The sequence below is a fragment of the Phyllostomus hastatus genome, unplaced genomic scaffold, assembly GCF_019186645.2.
Source record: "Phyllostomus hastatus isolate PE091 unplaced genomic scaffold, TTU_PhHast_1.1 phas_contig_196, whole genome shotgun sequence".
NCBI classification, from domain to species: domain Eukaryota; kingdom Metazoa; phylum Chordata; class Mammalia; order Chiroptera; family Phyllostomidae; genus Phyllostomus; species Phyllostomus hastatus.
This window is the reverse complement of record NW_025333709.1, coordinates 29,514,141-29,535,580: the sequence shown is the minus strand read 5'-3', so window position 1 is coordinate 29,535,580 and position 21,440 is coordinate 29,514,141. Positions and strand designations below refer to the sequence as shown.

The 21,440-nt window shown below is 39.8% G+C and overlaps 1 protein-coding gene across 1 annotated transcript; it reads right to left on the bottom strand.

Moving 5' to 3' along the window:
* Window positions 1-290: 290 nt before the first annotated feature.
* Window positions 291-21,179, bottom strand: NIPAL1 (NIPA like domain containing 1). Its single transcript, XM_045834655.1, has 6 exons — window positions 21,052-21,179; window positions 10,990-11,247; window positions 9,108-9,164; window positions 6,558-6,648; window positions 2,889-3,049; window positions 291-2,149 (listed from the first exon to the last, which is right to left on the bottom strand). Exons 1-6 carry the CDS (start codon window positions 21,095-21,097, stop codon window positions 1,539-1,541), a joined length of 1,224 nt encoding a protein of 407 aa, XP_045690611.1. The 5' UTR covers window positions 21,098-21,179; the 3' UTR covers window positions 291-1,538.
* Window positions 21,180-21,440: the final 261 nt, after the last annotated feature.

Genomic DNA, 21,440 nt, shown 5'->3' with positions numbered 1-21,440 from the left:
AACTAATAACATTTGATGTTAGAACAGAGAAATCCAGTTAACCAGAAAGGTTTTTGTTTTTTGAATGTCACAATTCTTTTTTGGTTAGGATTGTTGTTTTGTTCTGAGAGAAATACGTTTAGTCTAGAAGATAGCTAATTTCTCCTTTTCCATTAAATCAATGAGTGGTGAGAAATCTGTCCATAAACATTAGAGACCACCAAAAGTGTTATTCTTGCCATGCATTTGGAGATAGGAACACTTTATGTAAGTTTTAATACCAAAAAATTTTTCCCTATAGTAATCCCTGAGGTCTTAATACTTTGTTTTCTAGGAAGTTAACTCCCCTTCTTATTTTTCCAAAACACTTAACAATAAAATGTATAGAAAATGTGGCCAGGGTGAAATTCCACAGATAAAGACAACCTACCACTTATTGTAGTAGGACATATATTTTCAAAAAGGTTTGTAACTAATTACAATTTCCTTAACAAGCTTGAAAGTGCAAAGTTTTAAGAGAATGATTATGATAAATTCAGTTTTTCACAAAGATCTTTTTAGTTGTTTCCAAACCGTTTGTGAAAAACCCACCCTATGGGGATTAAACATGTGAGATGAATTTAAGTGTACAATATAATCTTAAAATAATGTAGCAATTACTTTACAAAAATCTCTACATCACTAAGGAAAATAACCTTTGGGATGGTAGTTAAAATAAAGGCACAAAATGAACGCAGGGGATTCCAAAACTGAATTCGCTTGGACTTCTCCAGAAACTCAATTTTATCTTGCATTCCTCAGGTTTGAGTTAGAAGAACTCACGAACACAATCATTGGTGTTTGTCTTTGTAAAAATAAAAATAAATTATTTCCTTTACCTAAGGTATACAATATTTCCCTCCTCAATTCTTCCCTTTTTAAGTTGGTAACAAATGTCTATGATATGTCCATCAATGACAATCACACTTCATCGGCTCTTCATGGACGTGTGTCACTGCACCATGACATGCAAGGAGCAGATGTGTAGAGCAGGCTTCTTTTCCTCTGTAACACCCTCCCCTTTAGCTGTTTCGTTTGTGGAAGGGGGAAAAGTGCATTAGCAATCTCACACCTCAGTTTTCATCATTTGAAACTATGACTCATCAGAGAATGATCGGCACTTGGCTTGTCAGCACACATTAAATTCATCGATGACTTACTGTGAGACTAAGAATAGCAGTCAGAGAAATGAAGAGCCACCTGGCAGGACCACGTACACTGTGACCAGAAGAAAGAGATTATTCTGAGACTCATCTAACTTGGACTTCTTTTGTGCTCAGGGAATATTTCAAGTTTGTAGAAATGAGAAACGGCAGAAGTCTTCTGGAGGATGATCAAAATATCGATTCCCAAATGTGATGGCCAAAAATGCAGGCATTTTAATTTGGCCTCAAATCTAAATTATTAGTTAGAACTTTAAAAATGTCACCTTTCCTAATTGTCCTTCCAAGAGTCAGGTATTCCTTCTCCTCTCCAAGTGTCCCTTATGGGGTCAAGTTCAGGGTCTGTAGAGACTTTGATCATTCGTTAGTCCTGCTAAACAACGTAATGTCATCCTCATATCCTGAGTTTGAACAGTCTATATTCTCTAGTAAGACATATTTGTCTTCATTGCCACTCAGAGTGAGCACTTCTTTCTGAGTAGTGGATGTCAGGTCACTCCAGGTAATGTGGGTGTTTTTAAAAGCGTGCAGAAGGAAGATGCCATTGATAATGGTGAAAAACCCACTCAGGGTCCCGATGATATCCCCAGCTTTCATGCCGTACCATTCTTGGAATAAGATGGCGGAGCAAGTTACTACCATGGACGTAAAGAACACATAGTAAATGGGAGTCACGAGAGATGTATTAAAAGTGTCCAGTGCCTTGTTGAGATAGTTAATCTGTGTTGTCACTGAAAGCACAAGGACAGCCAGCAAAACAAAGACCAGGGGATGCTTGTAAACTGGCTTCCATTCCAGAAGTTCCTTAATGGCAATTCCCAGGCCCTTGACAGAAGAAACTGAAAATGCTCCAATCAATGAACAGATTGAAATGTAGACCAGGATGTTGGTCTGTCCTTTCTTGGGAGCCACGAACAAAATCAGCACCAAGGCAATCACAGTAATGATCACAGCAAAAGAAATGAATCCTGTTAGGAAGAGAACAGAATTAGACTTCAGCCCTGGCTGGTGTGGCTCAGTGGACTGAGTGCCAGCTTGCGAACCAAAGGGTTGCTGGTCTGATTTCCAGTCAGGGCACATGCCTGGGTTGCAGGCCAGGTCCCTGGTAGGGGGTGTGTGAGAGGCAACCACACATTTCTGTTTCTCTCCCTCTCTTTCTCCCTCTCTTCCCCTTTCTCTGGAAATAAATTTAAAATAAAAAAAAAATAATTAGACTTCAGAAAATGCTCAGAGGATCATGTCTTTGTGACATCTTATTAGTCATGAGTTTAGAAGAACAGGTGTTTTAGATAGAGAAGTGAGATTACATTTTTAAAAAGCAACAATACTTTACTGCACAGCTCTCGATATTTTAAAAAGGACTTCTCCCAAAATATCATTTGAATCTCACAGAGAACACTATCTAGTATGGCAGATATTGTCTGATTGATTTTTTATTTTCAGAGGGAGAGAGTGGCCAAATTTGGGTTGGAGCATAAGTCTTTTGCCTCTTTTCTCCCCATCTCTTCCTCTCATTATGTGGAGGGGACACATGGACACAAAAGTAAGCTGTGCCACCATTTCAGAAGACTTGTAATACTTCGCGAAACTTCAGTCACAACCCATGACTTGGCTTGTAGGAAGCCAACTGCAATATTATTACAATTCATTTGATGAAGAGAGAAAGTGGAGCAGAATTAGAGTGTTTCTCTTGATTGAATCACAGACCTGGGTCTCTCAATTTCATTTCCATTTCATGCAAAGAAGCGACTTCCTCTTCTTGTGGGGCATGGATAACCATCACAGTTGACCCCAACATACTTAATATGCAGCCTATTTTCCCATGAATGTTCAAGTGCTCATTTAAAAAGTAGGAGGACAATATTGCACTGTTGAGAGAAGAAAAATAAATCACTCTTGTTCAGTTAATTACCTTTTGATTCCATAGCATCTCAGAAGGCACACAGTGGCCCATGCAGCTCCGTCTTCCAAGCACCTGAGCTGTATATGCCATGCGACACTAAAAGCCCTGATTAGTTTTAAAACTCAGAAATGACGCTCAATCAAGCCTGCATAATTGCTTTTATATTTAAAGAGTTAAAATAGACATTCTATGTCCCTCTAAACATCCCATGACCTTCTAAAGAGAACCCACTCAACTCATCTTCAATTTTCCCATCTTTCCGATCTTATTGGCATGATATATTTAGAATTTATACGCACATGATAACTTCAAAAGAAGCTATATGCTTAAAGAATTACTCAGCTCAGGGCTGATATTTAGCTAGTTCACACAAGTATAATCATATGGGTTGTTAAAATATTGAAATATTTCCTTACCAACTGCCACTGCTCTGATACTTTCACCTACCCAATCTACTTTGGTTGCCATGATCTCAGGTAGTTCCACATTGGCAGCACCATGGGCACCAGGTTATGCCATCCTGATGCTTCACCATTATGTGTGCTGTGGCTCCTACGCACCCCCAACACCCTGGTATTACCTATTTGCACCGAAGACTGGTCAACTATCAGGTGCTTTCTAAGAATTGCCCTCATGTGGCTACTTGTGAGGTCTGCAGCCTCAAGGAAAACACTGCTACTACTAATGGCTATCATTCATTGTGTTGACAAAGTTCTAGTGCTTTATGTGTATCAACTCATTGAATTCTCAAAACAGTCCTACAAAGAAGGTAAAAAGAAGTGGGTAGGCATTGTCATAATCTTTCTACTAAAAGTTGATAATGAATGGAGATAAAAGGACAAGAAAAAGAAAACAAGTTGCTTAGCTACAAAATAAGTGTTCATGGGCATGTTGAACACACTCATTTGGGATCATAATAAAGACCAACACATAAATATTAGACCCACTTTCTATGACTGGAAAAATTATTCCTTTTGCCAGTACTTAAGTGAAGAGACCTCCAAACAGAAGTAAGCAGAAGACAATGCAAGACTTTTCGCCGGAATTGAAATTTAACCAAACACTGTGCTTTTTAAAAGTGCTACAACAGACTTCTGGTCAAGGTGGAGGCATAGGTAGACATGCTTCACCTCCTTGCACAACCACAAGAAGAATTACAACTAACCAAAACAAGTAACACCCAGAACTGCTAGAAAATTGAATTGTATGGAAGTCTGATAATGAGGGATTTAAAGAAGCCACATTCATGCAGATGGGTAGGAGGGCGGAGACGTGGAGTTGGAGTGGAGAAGTGAGGAGATGTGGTGTGGTGTGGAGAAGCAGTGGGGGCAGTGGGACGGGTCGTCCCACATCCATGTGTGGCAGATAGGAATAGGAAGGGAAACCTTGGGAGTGAATGATACCTGCCCCAGGCCAGACTGCACATCCCAGGGTTCCAGTGTTGGGAAGATAAAGCTCCAGAACCTCTGTCTGTAAAAACCAGTGGGGGTTGGGTCAGTGAAAGAAACTGCTGGTTTCTCAAGAGAGTCCATTTAAAGGGCCCACATGGACTTAGAATGTATGTAAACCCAGCCACTCTGGCATTCATCACCAGGGCAACAGTTGGAAGGGTGCCAGTTGCATACGGGAAGTGGGTAAAATGACTGGAAATGGAGTGAGTGCTAGGCAAGCCTCCAGAAGCCAGGCAGCTACATTGTCCCCTCTCCAGGGCCTCACCCACACAGAGCCACAAAGCCTGTGGAGTGGGTTGCCCCACCTTGGTCAATACCTAAGGCTCCACCCCATACAACTTAACAGGTGCACTAAGACAGGGAGTCAAAGCAGCTCTACCTAACACACAGAAGCAATCACAGTGAGGCTGCCAAACTGAGGAGACAAAGAAATATGGCCCAAATGAAAGAACAGAACAAAACCCCAGAAAAAGAACTAAACAAAATGAGATAGTCAACCTATCAGATGCAGAGTTCAAAACAGTGGTTATTAGGATGCTCAAAGAGCTCACTGAGTATGGCAACAACATAAGGGAAGAAATTACACTAAGTGAAATAAAGAACAATCCACAGGGAATCAACAGTGAAGGAAAGGAAGCTGGGATTCAGATCAATGATTTGAAACACAAGGAAGAAATAAACATTCACCCAGAACAGAATGAAGAAACAAGAATTCAAAAAACAAGGATAGTATAAGAAGACTCTGGGATATCTCCGAACGTTCCAAGATCCAAATCACAGGGATGTTGAACGAGAAGAGGAAGAGCAATAAATTGAAAACTTATTAGAAAAAATAATGGAAGAAAATTTTCCTAATTTGGTGAAGGAAATACACATACAAGTCCAGGAAGCACAGAGTCCCAAACAAGATGGATGCAAAGAGGACTACCCCAAGACACATCATAATTAAAATACGAAAGGTTAAAGATAGAGAGAATCTTAAAAGCAGTGAGAGAAAAGTAGAGAGTTATCTACAAAGGAGTACCCATAAAACCATCAACTGATTTTTCAAAAGAAACTTTGCAGGCAGGAAGGGACTGGCAAGAAGTATTCAAAGTGATGAAGAGCAAGGACCTACAACCCAGATTACTTTAGCAAAGCCATCATTTAGAATGGAAGTCAGATACAGTGCTTCCCAGACAAGGTAAAGACAAGGAGGTCATCATCACCAAACCAGTATTACATGAAATGTTAAAGGGACTAATTTAAGAAAAAGAAGAAGATCAAAACTATGAACATTAAAATGACACTCACAGCTATCAACAACTGAATCTAAAAACAAACAAACAAACAAACAAACAAAAACAAGCTAAGCAAACAACCACAACAGAAACAGAATCATAGGTATGGAGATCATGTGGAGGGTTATCAGCTGAGAGGGGGAAGGAGGAGAACAGGGGAAAAGGTGCAGAGATTAACAAGCATAATTTGTAAGGACAAAATAGATAGGAGGAGATTAAGAATAGTATAGGAAATGGAGAAGCCAAAGAACTTATATGCAAGACCCATGGACATGCACTGAGGGGCAGGGATTGCTGGAGGGAAGGGGGTACCAGGTGGCAGGGAGCAAAGGTGAAAAACTGGGACAGTTGAAATAGCATAATCAATAAAATATACCTAAAAATAAATAAAAGTCCAGTAACAGCCATGGTCATTAACCACTATGACAACAAAGAGAATTAAAAGAGCTATGGTAATCTGATTAGGTGAGAAGGCAAAAAATCTGCTGTTGAATCATCACAAATATAACACATAAATACTTTGTGTTGGCAGAAACCAGACTCAATCTCATAGAGGTTTTCTAACTAACAACAGGCAATCTATTTCCTATTTCTACACTGATTTATTGTGTAGCCTTCTCAAATTATTTTGCAATTTTTAAATTTGGTTTTGAGATATGCTTAGCACTACATTTCTTGTAGAGTTAAATGTACCATGGTTTTAAAATCCTGGTAGAACCCAGGCTCTTTCTTGCTCACCTACCTTATGAGAACACTCAGTGCGCCCAGGGGGGTGACCAAGGTGGCAGGTGCAAAAGCATAAGCTGCAAAGTTCGCAGCCTCTCCTGCTCCCACTGGAAAGCAAGCAGCAGTATTACTATAAAATATGGATTTATTTGTCAGTACAGGAAAACATGACAGACACAAAGCAGTAGACTTTTAGCCCAACGACACTGATAGATTGAATGAGAAGGAATAATTAACTTTTTTTTTATGGAGGAAAGGGGAGATTGGCATTAGGGATGCAGATAAACTGTAATTACCTGGTCATACAAGCTCAACTTTCGCATGAAGTTTTTAGTTACGTCAGTACCAGAAACATATATGGTCACTCTGAAGAAATCTAGTAGAGGTAGCTTTGGAGTAAACAGAGAAGGATTCTGTTTGCTCAAGAATACTTAACTGTTATGCAAACTAACAGTGACAACAACAAAAACCTTGTAAAATTGGAATGCTTTGTAGAGATCTACTGCCCTAGGCAGGGGACACCTAGAGTCACCCACCAAGGGCCCACGTGGTGAGGCATCAGTTGCAGATGACCGACAAGCAGGTAACACTACCTTAGTAGCTCAAGGAGAGCCAAGCAGCTGTTTTAAAGTCATAACAATGTGCTCCAGCAATCCCCATCTTATCTGAGGAACTTGAAACTTCCATGAGATACTGTGATGCAAATAGCTTCTGGAGGGAGAGAAAATTCCTCCAAGAGCTGGGCCCTTGAATTGAGGCCAAATTATTCTCACGGGTTACAAACACTTGCCCACAGAATGTAGTATTTCACACTGGCAAACTATGCCAAACAAACTTATTGTAGAGAAAATTCTGGAACAGATAAAAGACACCAGCAAGCTTTTTCTTTTTCCCTCTGTCTGCTATGCTCCAGCCCCACACTTCCAGCCAAAACTGCAGGGGTCCTTAGCTTTAGGAAAATATCATAAGACAAAAACAGTTTGGAGACTGCTCTATAAGAAGAGCAATGGCTGTATTTATTTTTTTTTTTACAGTATTAAGCATTCTTGAGCACTTTATTGATGGCTTTTATCTTTATAGATGGCTTTCCAGGAAAATATTGATTTCATAATTAAAGCACTGGATGTTTGTCACTAGATAAAAATCTCTAATGTTAAAGGCATGCTTTTTCCTTCAGTACTGGCATAAACTTTGTACATGATGAAAATAAAATTCTAAATGTAGCCATATGATATTCTCCTTATATTTTCATTCTCTTGTGTGGGCAGAGGATGGGAAGACGCAAGAGAAAAGAGAAAAGAATCATCTAAATATCTATCTGGAATCTTCCCACTACAGTCCTTGTCAACTTTTATTCAAATGAAATAAGAAAACAGATGTGCAAACACCTTAGAACCAGAAAGGGCTGTACAAATTTAAATTATTTTTATTCGTTGTCTTTTTAGATTCCATCATTTGTGAAAAGAATTCCAGTTCTTTCCTATAACTGGGCCTCATAGATACTGCAATGGCATGGGAAAATAAATGGAGGTTTTAAGGCTTCTGGCTGTTGGGGAGATGACCAGCAAGTGGGGTGAATCACAATTTATGAGGTCCTTTCTTTGGAAGCTTTAGTTTTTTTAAGAAAGTTGAGAGGAGGTGTGGGGGAGATAGAAATCTGCGAAGGGGCCTGAGGGAGATCAGTGCCTGCTGCCTGGATGTCACCTTAGCACTGAGGAAGCTTCCACCTCCCACAGAGCCCCCACTTAATCCTCAGAGCAAGTCTAGGAGGAAGGGGAGTGCTGACCACCCTCATCGTCTCGTTATGTCAGGGACTTTCAGCCTTTACCATCTTGTGGCACACATAAAGCAATTACTGAAGTTTGGCGGCACACCAAAAATATGTATTTTTGCCAATCTGACAAAAAAAAGGTATCATTTTGATTCATTCACAGTGAATGGATATTGTTGTGTTGGTTATTGTCATTTCTTATTTGATAGTCCACGGAAAAAGAGGTCAGTGCCTCTGGCTAAATAGTCAGGTATTGCAGGTTTTAAAAATTCTTGCAGCACAACAGTGTGTCATGGCACACTGGCTGGAAATCACTGTTTTATTTGCTCAGTGCTAAGCAGCCAGAGGGAACTTTAACTTATCCATGCTTTGGTCCTGGCCAAGAAATTGTACCCGTTCCTTGGATAATGTACCTGTTCCTTAGAAAACACGCAGCTAGAAAAGTCCCAGATTCTAATTCAGAGCTGGGAAAATGTGTGAGGAAAGCATTTTCTTCCCTTGTTATGAAGAATATAATAAGAGAAGGAGAAGTTTGTGATAAAATATAGTATTTCAAATGTTAACTTTTTCCTTTGCATTCTAAGACAGTATTGAGAACATGGGGGTGGGAGAAGGAGTGTAAAACTTAATTCTAAATACATATGACATTTTATATGTAAGACTATGTTACACTTGCAAACAAAGTTTCGGGACTTAAATGCCATCCTTACTAGGAAGCTAAATTAATCAATTTTGAACAATTCCATGCAATTTATCATTTTAAAAGTGAACACTGTTCTTAGTGTTAGGACTTACTTGAGAGTAATCCTGCCCACCAGAGCCATTCCTTGAGGTAAGAATGTCCACCTTGACCTAGGAAAATGATAAAAATTTAAATTAAGTTATAAAGTGAAGGAAGAAGGTTTGGAGGATTGATTTCTAGGTACTGGAATATGGTTGGAAAAGGCGAGCGTTAAAGCCAAGTGAGTATATGTAGTCTTTTAACTTATTTACTTGGCCATTTCCAAAGATCTTCCAACACTTTCTATTATATTTTGAAATTTTTTAACCATGTCATTTCCTTTTTAGTTTAGGTGTTTAGTTAAAGGTGTTTCCATATAGATATTTTTTATTTTTTGGTCAATCCAGATAATCTCTTCCTTTACATAAAATAGTTTCTTCCTTTATCTTTATGCTTAGAAAGCCCTTCTTTTAGTTTTCTTTTCTCTTTTTAAAATGTTTCATTTTAACTGTAAACCATGTAGAATTTATTTGGATGAATGGTATAAAGTAGTACTTTTGTATTCTTCCCCTCTAATTTTTGACAATTTTTTTAATACTTTTGATTGAATAAGAAATCCTTTCTCCAGTACATTAAAGTGCCATTTAAAAAATCATACATTAAATTATTGTATGTACTTGAGCCCCCTTATACATTTAAAATTATCTTTTATTATTTTTATCTATTGTTTTTTTAATCATTGTTCAAGTACAGTTTTCTCCTTTTTACTCCCATTCCAGCGCACCCCATCCAGCCCTCCCCACTTCCCTCCCATTACCGCCTCCCCTCCTAGTTTCTGTCCATATGTCCTTTAAATTTGTTCCTGTATTTTTATCTATTCTTTTAATGCCAGTACCAAGCTGCTTTAATTAGATAGCATTATAGCATGTTTTATTTTCTGATAGTGCAAATCTCCCCTCAATAGTACTCTTATAAACCTGTTTGCACAATTTGTAGTCATTTATTTTTCCACATGAACCTTGGAATAATATTTAGGCCTGTTACAATATTATTCTCGATAAGAATGAATATGAATATCATGGTTAATGAAGGGTAGTCAAGCAGAGCTAGTCAGCATATGAAATGTCAGTATCCATAGCAACCTAATTCTATTGCTATCCATTTGATTTAACAAATATTTACTGGACGGCAAACACTATGCCAGGGAAAACTCCTGTTCTTGTGAGTTTGCTATCAATAAACAAGTAAACCTGTTGACAACAAGTAAATAAATGTACAATAAATGTACAATAACAAATTATTTCGGGTGCAATGAAGCACACCATTAGTGCTACAACAGAGAACGACAGAGCACGCTGGTGCGGGAGACCTGCCCAGAGAGAGTGGCCCAGGAAGGCCTTTCTGGGGTGATGATATTTAAGCTGAGATCTCAAGGGTGAATCGGCCCAATGAAGGGGAGGAAAAAAAGAGTTCCAGGCCAAGGGAAAAGACCTTGAGGCGGGAAAGAACTCTGTATATTCCAGGTGCCAGAGGAAAGTAGGTGACTGGGAGCAGAGCAGAGATGAAGCTGGGGAGGTAGCAAGGGCTAATTCACGCAGGAGGTCAGAGGCTGGGGAGGATGTTAGACTGTATTTATTCTGAGTGCAAAGAAAAGACACTGATGTGTTTCAAGCAGAGTAGCATGATCTGATTTTGACTCCTGAAACTGCAGAATAAAGCTATGAAAAGAAGAACCATACTACACCCGAAACCTCTTGAAGCAAGAATTTTAGACTCTGTAAGAGAGACCCAGCTGCCTCAAACCTGGAAACTGCTGAGAAAAGAACGGCTAAGATTGGAGATAGAAGCTACGATAAATGAAGACAGTAAAATATTATTAATGTAGCATTATGATCTTACAGGAGGATTATTTCTGCAGTTAGAAACTTGAATTTGTTAGTTGCATTCATTTCTTACCAGCTCTAGTGACACCCTTGTTGGCCAGTTGCAAAAGGCCCTTCTTTTTTAGTATGAAGCTGGAGCCAATAAAAATACTGGAACTTACTGCCAGTACCAGGCCCACATAAAGACTGTATTTGTTTTCTACATTTGCAGAAGTGCTCAAGTTGGAATTCAGGTTCCTGTAGAGGACAGGAGCAGCCAGCAGCTGTGACACATTTGTGATCTCACACCAAGCCTGGGAGGAGTTTGGACAGACCAAGGACAGCACGTAGCCTGGAAGAAAAGAGAGAAGAAAATGTCAACAAACAAAGAGGAGATGCACTTGTGTTTACTCTCCTTCTGCAACAAAAAGAAATGTGAGTGGACAGTCCTGAAACACCATTTTTTTACTGCATGAAGGGAAGCGCCCAGCAGGTAGTCTGTAGACCTGTGGACGTGTTCACTTTGGCTCACACAGGATCTTAAAATTTTTAAAAAATTTGTTTAGTTGTTATCATCTAAATATGAGAGATTATGCAGGAGAGTCTGGGTTTCTCTTATAAATTGGAAAATCTTGGTGATACTTGGTTCTAGAAAGACAGTAACCTGCTCCAGCGAAGGTAGCTGTTTAGACCTGGCTTACACTCAGAAATTCATCACAGTCCCCCCCACATCCATGGCACTTCATATTATCAGCCTGTCCCCTGGAATGCAGTATCTGTGACATCTGAATGCAGGGAGAGGGTGCAGCAACCCCATTGGTTTAGAAATCACTGTGTTACAGGAAATTATCTAACGCATTTGATGGTGCATGAATTATGCACTTCAGAAAATGTATTTAAAAGGTTTCATTTTCTGCACTGGCTGGTGTGGCTCAGTGGATTGAGTGCTGGCCTGTGAACCAGAAGGTCACTGGTTCGATTCGCAGTCAGGGCACATGCCTGGGTTGCAGGCCAAGTCCCCCATTTGGGGGCATATGAGAAGTAACCACACACTGATGTTTCTCTCCATTTCTTTCTCCCTCCCTTCCATTCTTTAAAAATAAATAAATAAAATCTTAAATAGAAAAGATTTCATTTTCTGTACCACTTTGCCTGAAGAGAATGATTTTTCAAGTCTATGTAATCTATCTTCTCCTAAGTAAAATAGAATCTAAGAGAAAAATGAATTAACTGCCAGCAGGCTTTTTTTAAAGAATAGGATTCAAATAAGTATGTAAACTATTGAACCAGGCCCATGATTAAATAAGTACCTTGGAATTATGAGGCTAAACACTAAAACGCAAAGTTGAAATATTTTACACTATATTATGAACTTTTAAAATCTGTTCTCCACTTAAAAAGCTGTCAATGGGTAACATCATGACTAGATTTCCTGACTGTCTTCTCAACTTTTTTTCCTTCTAAAGCCATATTTTCCCATTATAAATTACCCTAAGTAAAAAAGGGCAAAAAAAATTAATCAAGTATAATTTTAGAATTCAATAATAAAGTCAATTTTACATCTCAAAAATCTTAAGAAGGCATACCTAAAACAAAACAAAACAACAAAATCAGTTTGATCAAATGATGACAAAACTTTAATGGGATGGATACATCCCCGGCAAAACATTATGAAGTCATCTGAATTTTACCACGTATAAAGTGAAGAAACAACCATAAAGTTCACATCTAGAGAAAGGTAAAATGATTGAATTTCAGCTTTTCATGATTATTATTTCATTTATCTCTGCAAGTTGAAAATCAATCAACTTTGACTCAAAGATATAGGATAAATTCTGAGACAAAACTTCTAAATATTCTGAGAGGAATTATATAATTTCAAGGACATTTTATATCTTCGACAGATTTTCAGTTGGGTTGTTTTAGTAAGAATTGCAGTAAATTTTCAAACAAGCTAGCCCTTAACAATCTTGTTCTGGGCACTGTTCATTTCATTTAAACCCCACGAACGGAAAGTAATTTTTAATAATTAGAATTTCGATTGGTTTAACTCTTGAGAAACATGTGACCTGACTTCCCAGCGAATTCCATGGCTGCATTGCTGTCATCTGCTATGCAGTTAACCATTCCAAAACTTCATCTCTGAAAACAGTGTGGGTGGATCTCATTCCAGTGGAACAATATTCTTTTTAAGCTGTTGACATAGCAAAATGTTTCCGACATTTTAGGAGGTGTGGGAGCAGAGGGTGATAAGGGAGAGCAAATAATCTTTGTGGCATTCTGTGACTTCTCATTGTAAGTGGCAGACATCAATGCTGCATGTTTTATGGCAGGAGAAATATTAAAAATCTTGTGTGGTTACTGATTCAGAACTAAAATTATTTTGTGTTTTGGGTATTTGTTAAGGAGAGAGCCAGCCTACAGCAGATGGGACTGAAGGAGGGAGTGAATGGTGAGTTGGTGCGTGTGGAGCACAGGGTAGCAGGGATGTGTGGGCAGGGACTTCGCAGTGTTTCAGAGGAATTAGAGAGATCTCCAAATCAGAAGTGGCTTTTTAAGATCTGTGTGAGCAAAGTAATTATACAGGGAACTGAATCCAAACTGTAATCAACATAGAAAGAGAAAATCTATTACATCCACTATTTTTCATGTTAATAGATACTGTCCGTCATCCTCTGAAGTGACTACTGATGTATACTCCTGCCAGGAGGGAGCATACATTACTTCTTTGATGATTTTGTTATTTATTTTTCTAAATATCAAGTAATGGATATTTAGGAAATATGTGTCAGTTATAAAGAAAAACAATTCAACATATACCAAGGAATCAACCACCCAGAACAATACCCCTCAGAGGTAATGACCATTCTGATTTTCTGCTAAACATTCCTTTGCTTAAAAAAATCCCCTACATGATTATATCTTCAAGTAATAAAGTGTTTAGTTTTGTCAGATTTTGCACATATAAAAATATGATTATAGAGTATGCATTCTTTGGTGACTTGTTTCTGACATTTATTGATGTAGATGCATATGGCTGCAGGTTTTGTTTTTTCCCTACTATTCTATAGAATCCCACAGTATGACTATCTTATAATTAATTTTTATTTTATTGTTGGTGAACTTTTGGGTAATTTACACAGTTTCTGCTTTTATAAATAGTACTGATAATTCCTCAAATATGTCAAACCATATGTGATTGATATCTGACAATTTTTGATGTTACAGAAATAGCAGTTTCATATGGTTCAACTTAATACAGATCTTCTATGTAGAGGTGTGAAAGTTGACTTACACACAATTTAAAAACAATGTTACATTTTCTATAGGAGTATATGACATTCCCCTTAAGTTCTAATACTATCTATAATGATGGGCAGGTTAAGTAATCACTCTTGGCTTCAGTTTCATTAGCTCTAAAATGAGGGAGTTGGACTTGATTCTGAAGATGCCTTCTACAATTTGGTGGTTTGACTGTAAGCTGTCTTTGCTCCCAGGGTAATTTATTGATGATCCTGGTAGCTCATAAATATTGCTGATGGACCACCTCTAAACTCACAGGTACTTGTGGTTGGAAGACATTTTAAAGAAACTGATGCCAGGATCTTAAGTGACTTTCCAAAGTTGTGTAACTGCCCAAACCAAGGCAAAGAAACCCAATTCCCCAGCTAGTATTTTTTCTATTTCTGTAAAGTGAAACAATAAGGTACAAACAAAACCAGATAAAAATTATTATTAATGCTTATACAAAGATAAAGTGCTTTGAATAATTTATTACAGTACAATTTGCTTACAGAGATCAATTTAAATTATTCAGTTTATTATATGAAGTAGAATATCCAGTTTCTAAGGAGTCAGTGATTGCATAAAACTACATTTTTAATCATTGCAAGGTATTTTTAGTTTGAGGAAATCATTGTTTCACTATTGGTTCTATGGGTAAGCTTAAATTCAGCAAATATTCACTCCTTTATCCTCATGATGTGGGCTGAGTATTCTCCTGATGTCAAGATGGAATTGAGTTGGTGGCTAATGGGACACGAGCAGAGGTAATATGTGGAGAGGGTCCAGATTTGCTCATCTTTTGGGGTTTATTCTCTTGAACCTCTGCATTTATCAGGAATAGAACTACCCTTAGGAACTGCTGCCCCTTCAGCCCGAGTCCCAGAATAAAAATACATGGAGCAGATCTGACCTCACCCCACTGTGACAATAGTCAGTCAGTTATTAACAAAGGAAGGGAGCAAGTGGAATAAGATATTAAGCCTGATTAATTAGGAAGGAGCAGCTTCACAGACACTCCAAAGGGACATAATCCCTCAGTAGGCAGGAAAGACAGGCTTCCAAACTTACCCAGAGAACACCCAGCCAGTTTCCCCAGATTAACTGGGGTTGGGGGGGTGAAGGGAGGATAAACAGCAAAAGGGAAATTTCTCTGCTGAGGTGTGTGCAGTGGAAGAAGCCAGATGACACAGCAAAACTATGAGGCATGCACAGTAGGAGTGAAAATGGCAACCACAGAGGGGAGGAGTCTAGCCTGGGGAAAAGATGAGAGAGGATTACGGCAAAAAACTCCAAAAAATCCGAGAAAGCCTACTCTTGTCTAAGCCCAAAGAAATATAATTTTAAAAAGGTCCCTTTCAGTAGCACCTACGTTCCCTCTGTCTCTCTTCAGTAGCCATGTGGGCCGAAGCGGAGCACCCACTGTGGGCCAGATGGGAATGGACACTGTGCTGGACTGCTGGGGCATCGGGTGCCAGGTTAATGGTGGAGTGGCTCTGGGTCCTGGCCCTCCTCCCGGGCTTGGGGGAGATGAGAGTGGGCCTGCTGCCCCAGAGGCTGGACTTCTTTCACAACAAGATGGAGCTGAGCCACCTGGTCATGGATGAGACACGGGGCATGGTGTACCTGGGGGCAGTTCTTTGTTTTCACTCTAGTAAATCTTGCCACTCAAATCCTCAAATCCTCCTATGTACATATCCCTGAAATGCATTTCCTGTGATACCGTGGAAGACTCCTATTTTCTCCAGCAACACCACAAAAAGAAGCTAAATTCAGCTGGACATGTAGCCAGATGCAGAGACACCTGGGTGAACCCCATTTATATTAGTCAACTATCAGCTTAACTACAGACACATAAGTAGAAATATATAGGATGGAGCAAAAGTAGGTTTATAGTTGTGAAGATGTGAAACAGTTTATTATTGTATTATTATTTATTAATTACTGTATTATTTTCCATACACACAACTGTTAAGCCTACTTTTGCCCTGCCCTGTATGATTATTGTTTTAGCCACTGAGTTTTCGGTTTTGTGTTATGTAGCAATAGCTGACTGATATACCTGCCCATTCATATTAGCAAAGGAAAGAATGAGTGAAATCTCTGTGTCCCTAAATTTATTCTGCAGATATCAGCCAGTGTGAATCAGATTATGTCACTTCCCTGCTTAATTCCACCCCCTCCCCCTGTCATGATTTTTTATTGCAATTGTAATAAAATCTAAACTCCCAATCCTGGACTTTTTCTAAAACTTTACATGGTTTGAATCTTGCACACCTCTGACATTATATTGTATTACTCTGTTTAACTCTCTCTCCCAATTCTCTGAAACAACACTAGTTGTCTTTTTACTCATTGATTCAACAAATATTTACTGAGTATTATTTGTGAGGCATTTGCTAGAAGCTGGGGGTACAACAGTGAATGAAAGAACATTCATACTCTCTTATAGTCATTCTAATGAGGGGAAGTAAGATAGACAAGTGAACTAATACTACATAATATGTTGAGTGCCATGGAAAGCAGTAAAAGCAGCATAAAGAAATACTTTTCTTTTTTTAAACACGTTACATGGAAAACCTCTCTACCAAGTGTAAAAGCAAATATCTTGGGGTGCGAATGTGCTTAAGGGGTTGGAGGAACGGCAGCCAGCCAGGCTGGCTGGCTGGAGTGAGAGGTTAGGTTGAAACATAGCAGGGGACAAGATCAGGTGAAACGAGCCTTTAAATAAGTAGGTCCAATCTTGTCATTTCACCTTCCCAACTTCTAGAATGGCTTCCCTTCTCATTCAGAAAAAAAGCCAAAGTTCTCACCACAGTTTACAAGGGCCTGTCAGCTATCTGTGCAACTTCATTCCCTGCTATACTTTTTTTTAGTTCCTTTCATAGGCTAGGTTCCTTCTTACCTTAAAGCTTTGAGTAACCTTTACTTAGCCTAAGTAGTGAAGTAGTGACTGGCATAGCTAGGTCCTCCTTGTCACTAAGCACTCTCTTAAAATGCCACCTCTGGCTTCCCAATCTAAAGTAACTTCTTGGTCAAGTTCCATCATATCGACCTATTTAATACTGCCAAACAAATGTCTTACAGTTTAATTATGGCTTTATATATAACAGTATCACATATCTGTATGGCTATTTCATTAATTCATTCAACAAAATAGTTGTTGAACACCTACCATGCAAGGCACTATGGTAGGTGTTCATTTATTCAACACTTAGCAAATTCTCACTGAGCACTTCCTGGGTGCCATGCCCTGTTACAGGAACCGGTGAGATAGTGATCAACAGGGCAGGTCAACCAGTCCCTGTTCTCATGCAGCTGATGAATTTAGTGAGAGAACAAACAAGTGAACAGGAATAAAGGGTGCAGAACAGGGATGAGAAATAACTGAGCAAATGTTGAACAGAGTAAGAATGAGAAATAATTTTGAGCAAATTCGGAAATCAAGTCATAACAGACATATTTTCATATTGACTCTGATAGGGCTGGGGAAGAAGCCCATTATTTCGATGAACCAAAATAAAATTGAAAAGACACTGTGGATCTTTTTAAAAGTTAAAGACCTGTATCTCTAAACAAGATCTTCCCAACATCACTACGTCTGAAAGCCAAGAAGCGTAAGAAGACTGTTAACCATCAGACTTCCTACTAAACTGCTGTTTCCACTTTACAATCTGAATGTTACTGAGCTTACTAAATTGTTAAGATAAAATCCCCTTAAAATTAATAAAATGATTAAAGAATGAAGATGCAGGAAATGAACCTAAAAATAATACTTTAATAAGCATACTTCTATACCGAGATTTTAAACCCTGATACAGTCCATATTAAATATTAAACTACGCAATGAATAGCATGTTGTTTTCTGAACAACATTCAGTAGAGAATTTTTACTACCTTTAACCTTTAAGCACTTCACTCCTTTACTACCTTTAGGCACTTTTGAATTTCAGCACTTAGGAAAAATATGAAAGGCTAGAAAAACAACCTGTGCTTTTAAACTTCTAGTAAAAGTCTGGAGGAAGTCTTTTTTTAGTTCAACATATAAACTGTTTGATTTTATACAGAAAATGCAGCTTGTCCTGAAAATAAAGGTTGTGATCATTTGGAATTTTGAGTAGTAATGTTTACGATGTTTTTAAAGAGTAAAATCTCCGAATCATTAAAACGTAAACCACTGCACCAAGAGGCCAGAGAAAGGGCACGGGCACCTACAGAAAACACAAAGGCCCAAATAATTTTGTGCTTAGTTTGATCTCCCATTTTGAAACCTTATTCAATCTGGGCTTTGGTTTCTGTATCTGTGAAAGGGATATAATGACTACCTAATAAACTCATAGAACTTACTATGTGTGAGGGTAAACTGACATATTTTTATGTTAACCTGTTTCAAAAATTTAAGATTATATACATGAAAATGGGACTTGTCCTAATCAGTGTAAGAGAGATACAGCCAATTCTCAAAGAGGGGCACAGTTCCCTACTTTCCTTCTCTCAAAATCATGAAGACAGGCTGAATCAGCTCTAAACATAACCTATGTCATTTTTCACTCTGCTAGTCAGCTGCACCCTGGGAAAGCGGCTCACTCAAAGAAAAGTTTGAAGACCATTGGATCCCTCTCCTCCTCCAAATCTCTCTACTGCCAAACCAGGTCTTTCTGTCCGTGGTATCTCCTGGCACCATAATCAGTTGGTGCATCACAGGTGATGGGGGTATTTCTCACATTCTATTTTCATCATGTCATAGTTTTATGTTAATAAAGCTCTATTGGAGTTAAATTAAGATCTGTAGAATGGATGATATAATATAAAAGTCCTAAATAAAAAAAAAACCCTCCATATGTGTTTAAATTTATTTTTTGAGATAATTTTGGATTAGAAGGCCTTTTGAAGAATTTATAATTTTAATAGTAAAAACTACACTAGGGGGTTAACTTTTTCTGTATGGAAGCACAACTGGAACGCTCTATCAGATCCTATGATGGACTCCTTTTCATTTGGGTCTCAGCTCACATAGGAGTCTTCTCTGCATACCCAGTCTGAGCATCCCAATTCTCTCAATACATTATCCATGAAACTCACCACTGTTGTCCTTTTTTTATTCATTTGTTTCTTGCATATTATCTATCATCTAGACAGTAAACTGCACAGGAGCTGGGACCTGGACCTAAACTCTAGGACCAGGCTATCTTGCAAATTCCTCTGTACGAGGCCCTGGGCCAATGCCTGGCACATGGGACTCATTAAAATTGAGCCTTTACTCCATGTCAGGCTTCATATGTAATCCCGCCCACTTCTATTTGTCACAACTGTACAGTGTAAGAATTATTCCCAGTTTATAGAGGAAGAAAGACTCAAGGAGGCTAAACTATAGCTGGGAAGACTGATGCCAAAACCTAGTCTCTTCTCACCACTTCTGACAACGTGGATTCTAGGTTCTCCCACCTATCTCCCACACAATTAATTGCCACAATTAATCACAGGAATTAAGTACTGAGCTTGAATATTTCTTGTTGGAACTAAAAGTATTAGCTAGCAAAGCAGGAAAAACATCCTGCTTTGCTAGGACCTTCAAACAAGCTGGTGTGATCCACACGCCCTCCTTACAGATCCTTGGGTAAACAAGGGTGGATGGGTTAGTAACAGTCTGACTTCACTAGTGTAGGAATCATTTAGGCAAAGGTCACACAACATCACTATCTAGGAAATCTAGATCCAGCTACCTAAACAACCACTTCCAAAATCTCCGCTTTTGAATAGGGTGTGAATTGTTCCAGACATTTTCTCTCTTAGTGTCCCTCTTCTCTCTTGCCACAGTTTCGACTTTTGACTAGTTCACTGCCTACAATCAACAATGAAAACCCCTCCGTATCAAGGAATAAGCTGGAGGGACCACGAGGAGAGAAGACGGGGAAAGCCGCCAGCAAGTTCGGAAAGGTATCTAGTTCTTGTCACGTCCCTCACTGTCCTTACCCTCCTTACATCCTCATCAGATAAGTTAAATATTGTCTTTCTCCTTGAAACTGTGGAAACCATCACAATTTCGGTTGATCCACACCTTTCCTGTCACACATACCACCCCGATTCCATCCCCCCACCCCATCCGTGCCTTTTTTTATCCGGACTCACACGCGCCTAGTGAGTAGAAAGGCTGCCAGTGTTGCAAGTACCTGGGGTCGGGTGGGGACTGAAACTGCAGCCCAGTAAGCAGTGAGAAACCTACAAACGACTGCACCCAGTTCCGGTCTCCTCTTACGTCGGGCTCTCGCTTTACGCTGCCGCGAAGTGACTGCACCAAGAGTCAGACTAGAGGCTGATGAGGCAGGGACGTTTTCCTCTCGAAGTGAGAGAGGAGTGGGCGGCCCAGGTGGGCCCAGCTTGCTCCCCCTCAGTCCAGGGTGCCTGGACTGAGTGCCTCCACAGTGTTTGGCCCTCCCAGAGCCAGCTCAGGGTGCCACTGGGGACTCCCACCAGGTTCCCGGGCACGCCCTCTGCCCACAGGGTGGTGTCGACAGCGGACTTTGGAAGTGAGTCTGAGTCAGTGGAAGCATCTTTCTCAGACGAGACTTGGGAGTCTTTCCACAGCATCCTGAGTTTCTCCGTCACAAGACTAAGCACAGTGTAATTTACCTGCAACTGCCTCCCGGACCAGAGTGGGAGCCACGTATGTCTTGTTCGACTGATTCAGGCTTTCCCAAAGAGTCTGGCATATTGTAGGCACCAATAAAGAGTTGCTGCCTCGTTGGCTGGGTGACTGGCTGAATGAATGGTTAATGCATGATGAATGAATTAAGAGTCGCGAATTACCCGGGACCGCCCATGTGTTCTCGTAGCCACCCAGATGCCAGGATCCCTGGCTGGGGCATACACTCACCTTCTCGGCAGGGCTCTCCAGGCGGCAGCCTCACCTCTCCCCCCATGTCCGTCAGACACGGTTTCCCAGGCGTAGGCGGTTGCTCCTTACCCTCCTGGACTTCTCCTGCTCCCCATGGACCTGCGCTCCCCTGGAGCAGCAGTTGCGGTGTCCCAGGCTTTTGTGAGCTGACCCCGCCCCCGGGCTGCCTCAGCCAATGGGGATGGCTGGGTGGGGCTTCCGTACGAGCCACGCCCCTACCTCCTAGGTTGGGTTGTAATTCTCAGTGGGAAGTGGAGGCTACATACCTGGTCTCCTGTGTGTCAATGGCGGAATCGCCCACTGCCACTCCTAACCACTGTTGAAGCCGCACAGTAGCGAAGCACAGACACACCTCGCAGGGTGAAGGC

Coding starts and splice junctions, on each gene's coding strand:
- NIPAL1 (XM_045834655.1), bottom strand. CDS start 21,097: ATGGGGGGAGAGGTGAGGCTGCCGCCTGGAGAGCCCTGCCGAGAAG. Junction 9,165..10,989: donor CAAGGGTGTCACTAGAGCTG/GTAAGAAATGAA, acceptor TCATTTTCCTAG/GTCAAGGTGGACATTCTTAC. Junction 6,649..9,107: donor GTGGGCAGGATTACTCTCAA/GTAAGTCCTAAC, acceptor CTTGCTTTCCAG/TGGGAGCAGGAGAGGCTGCG.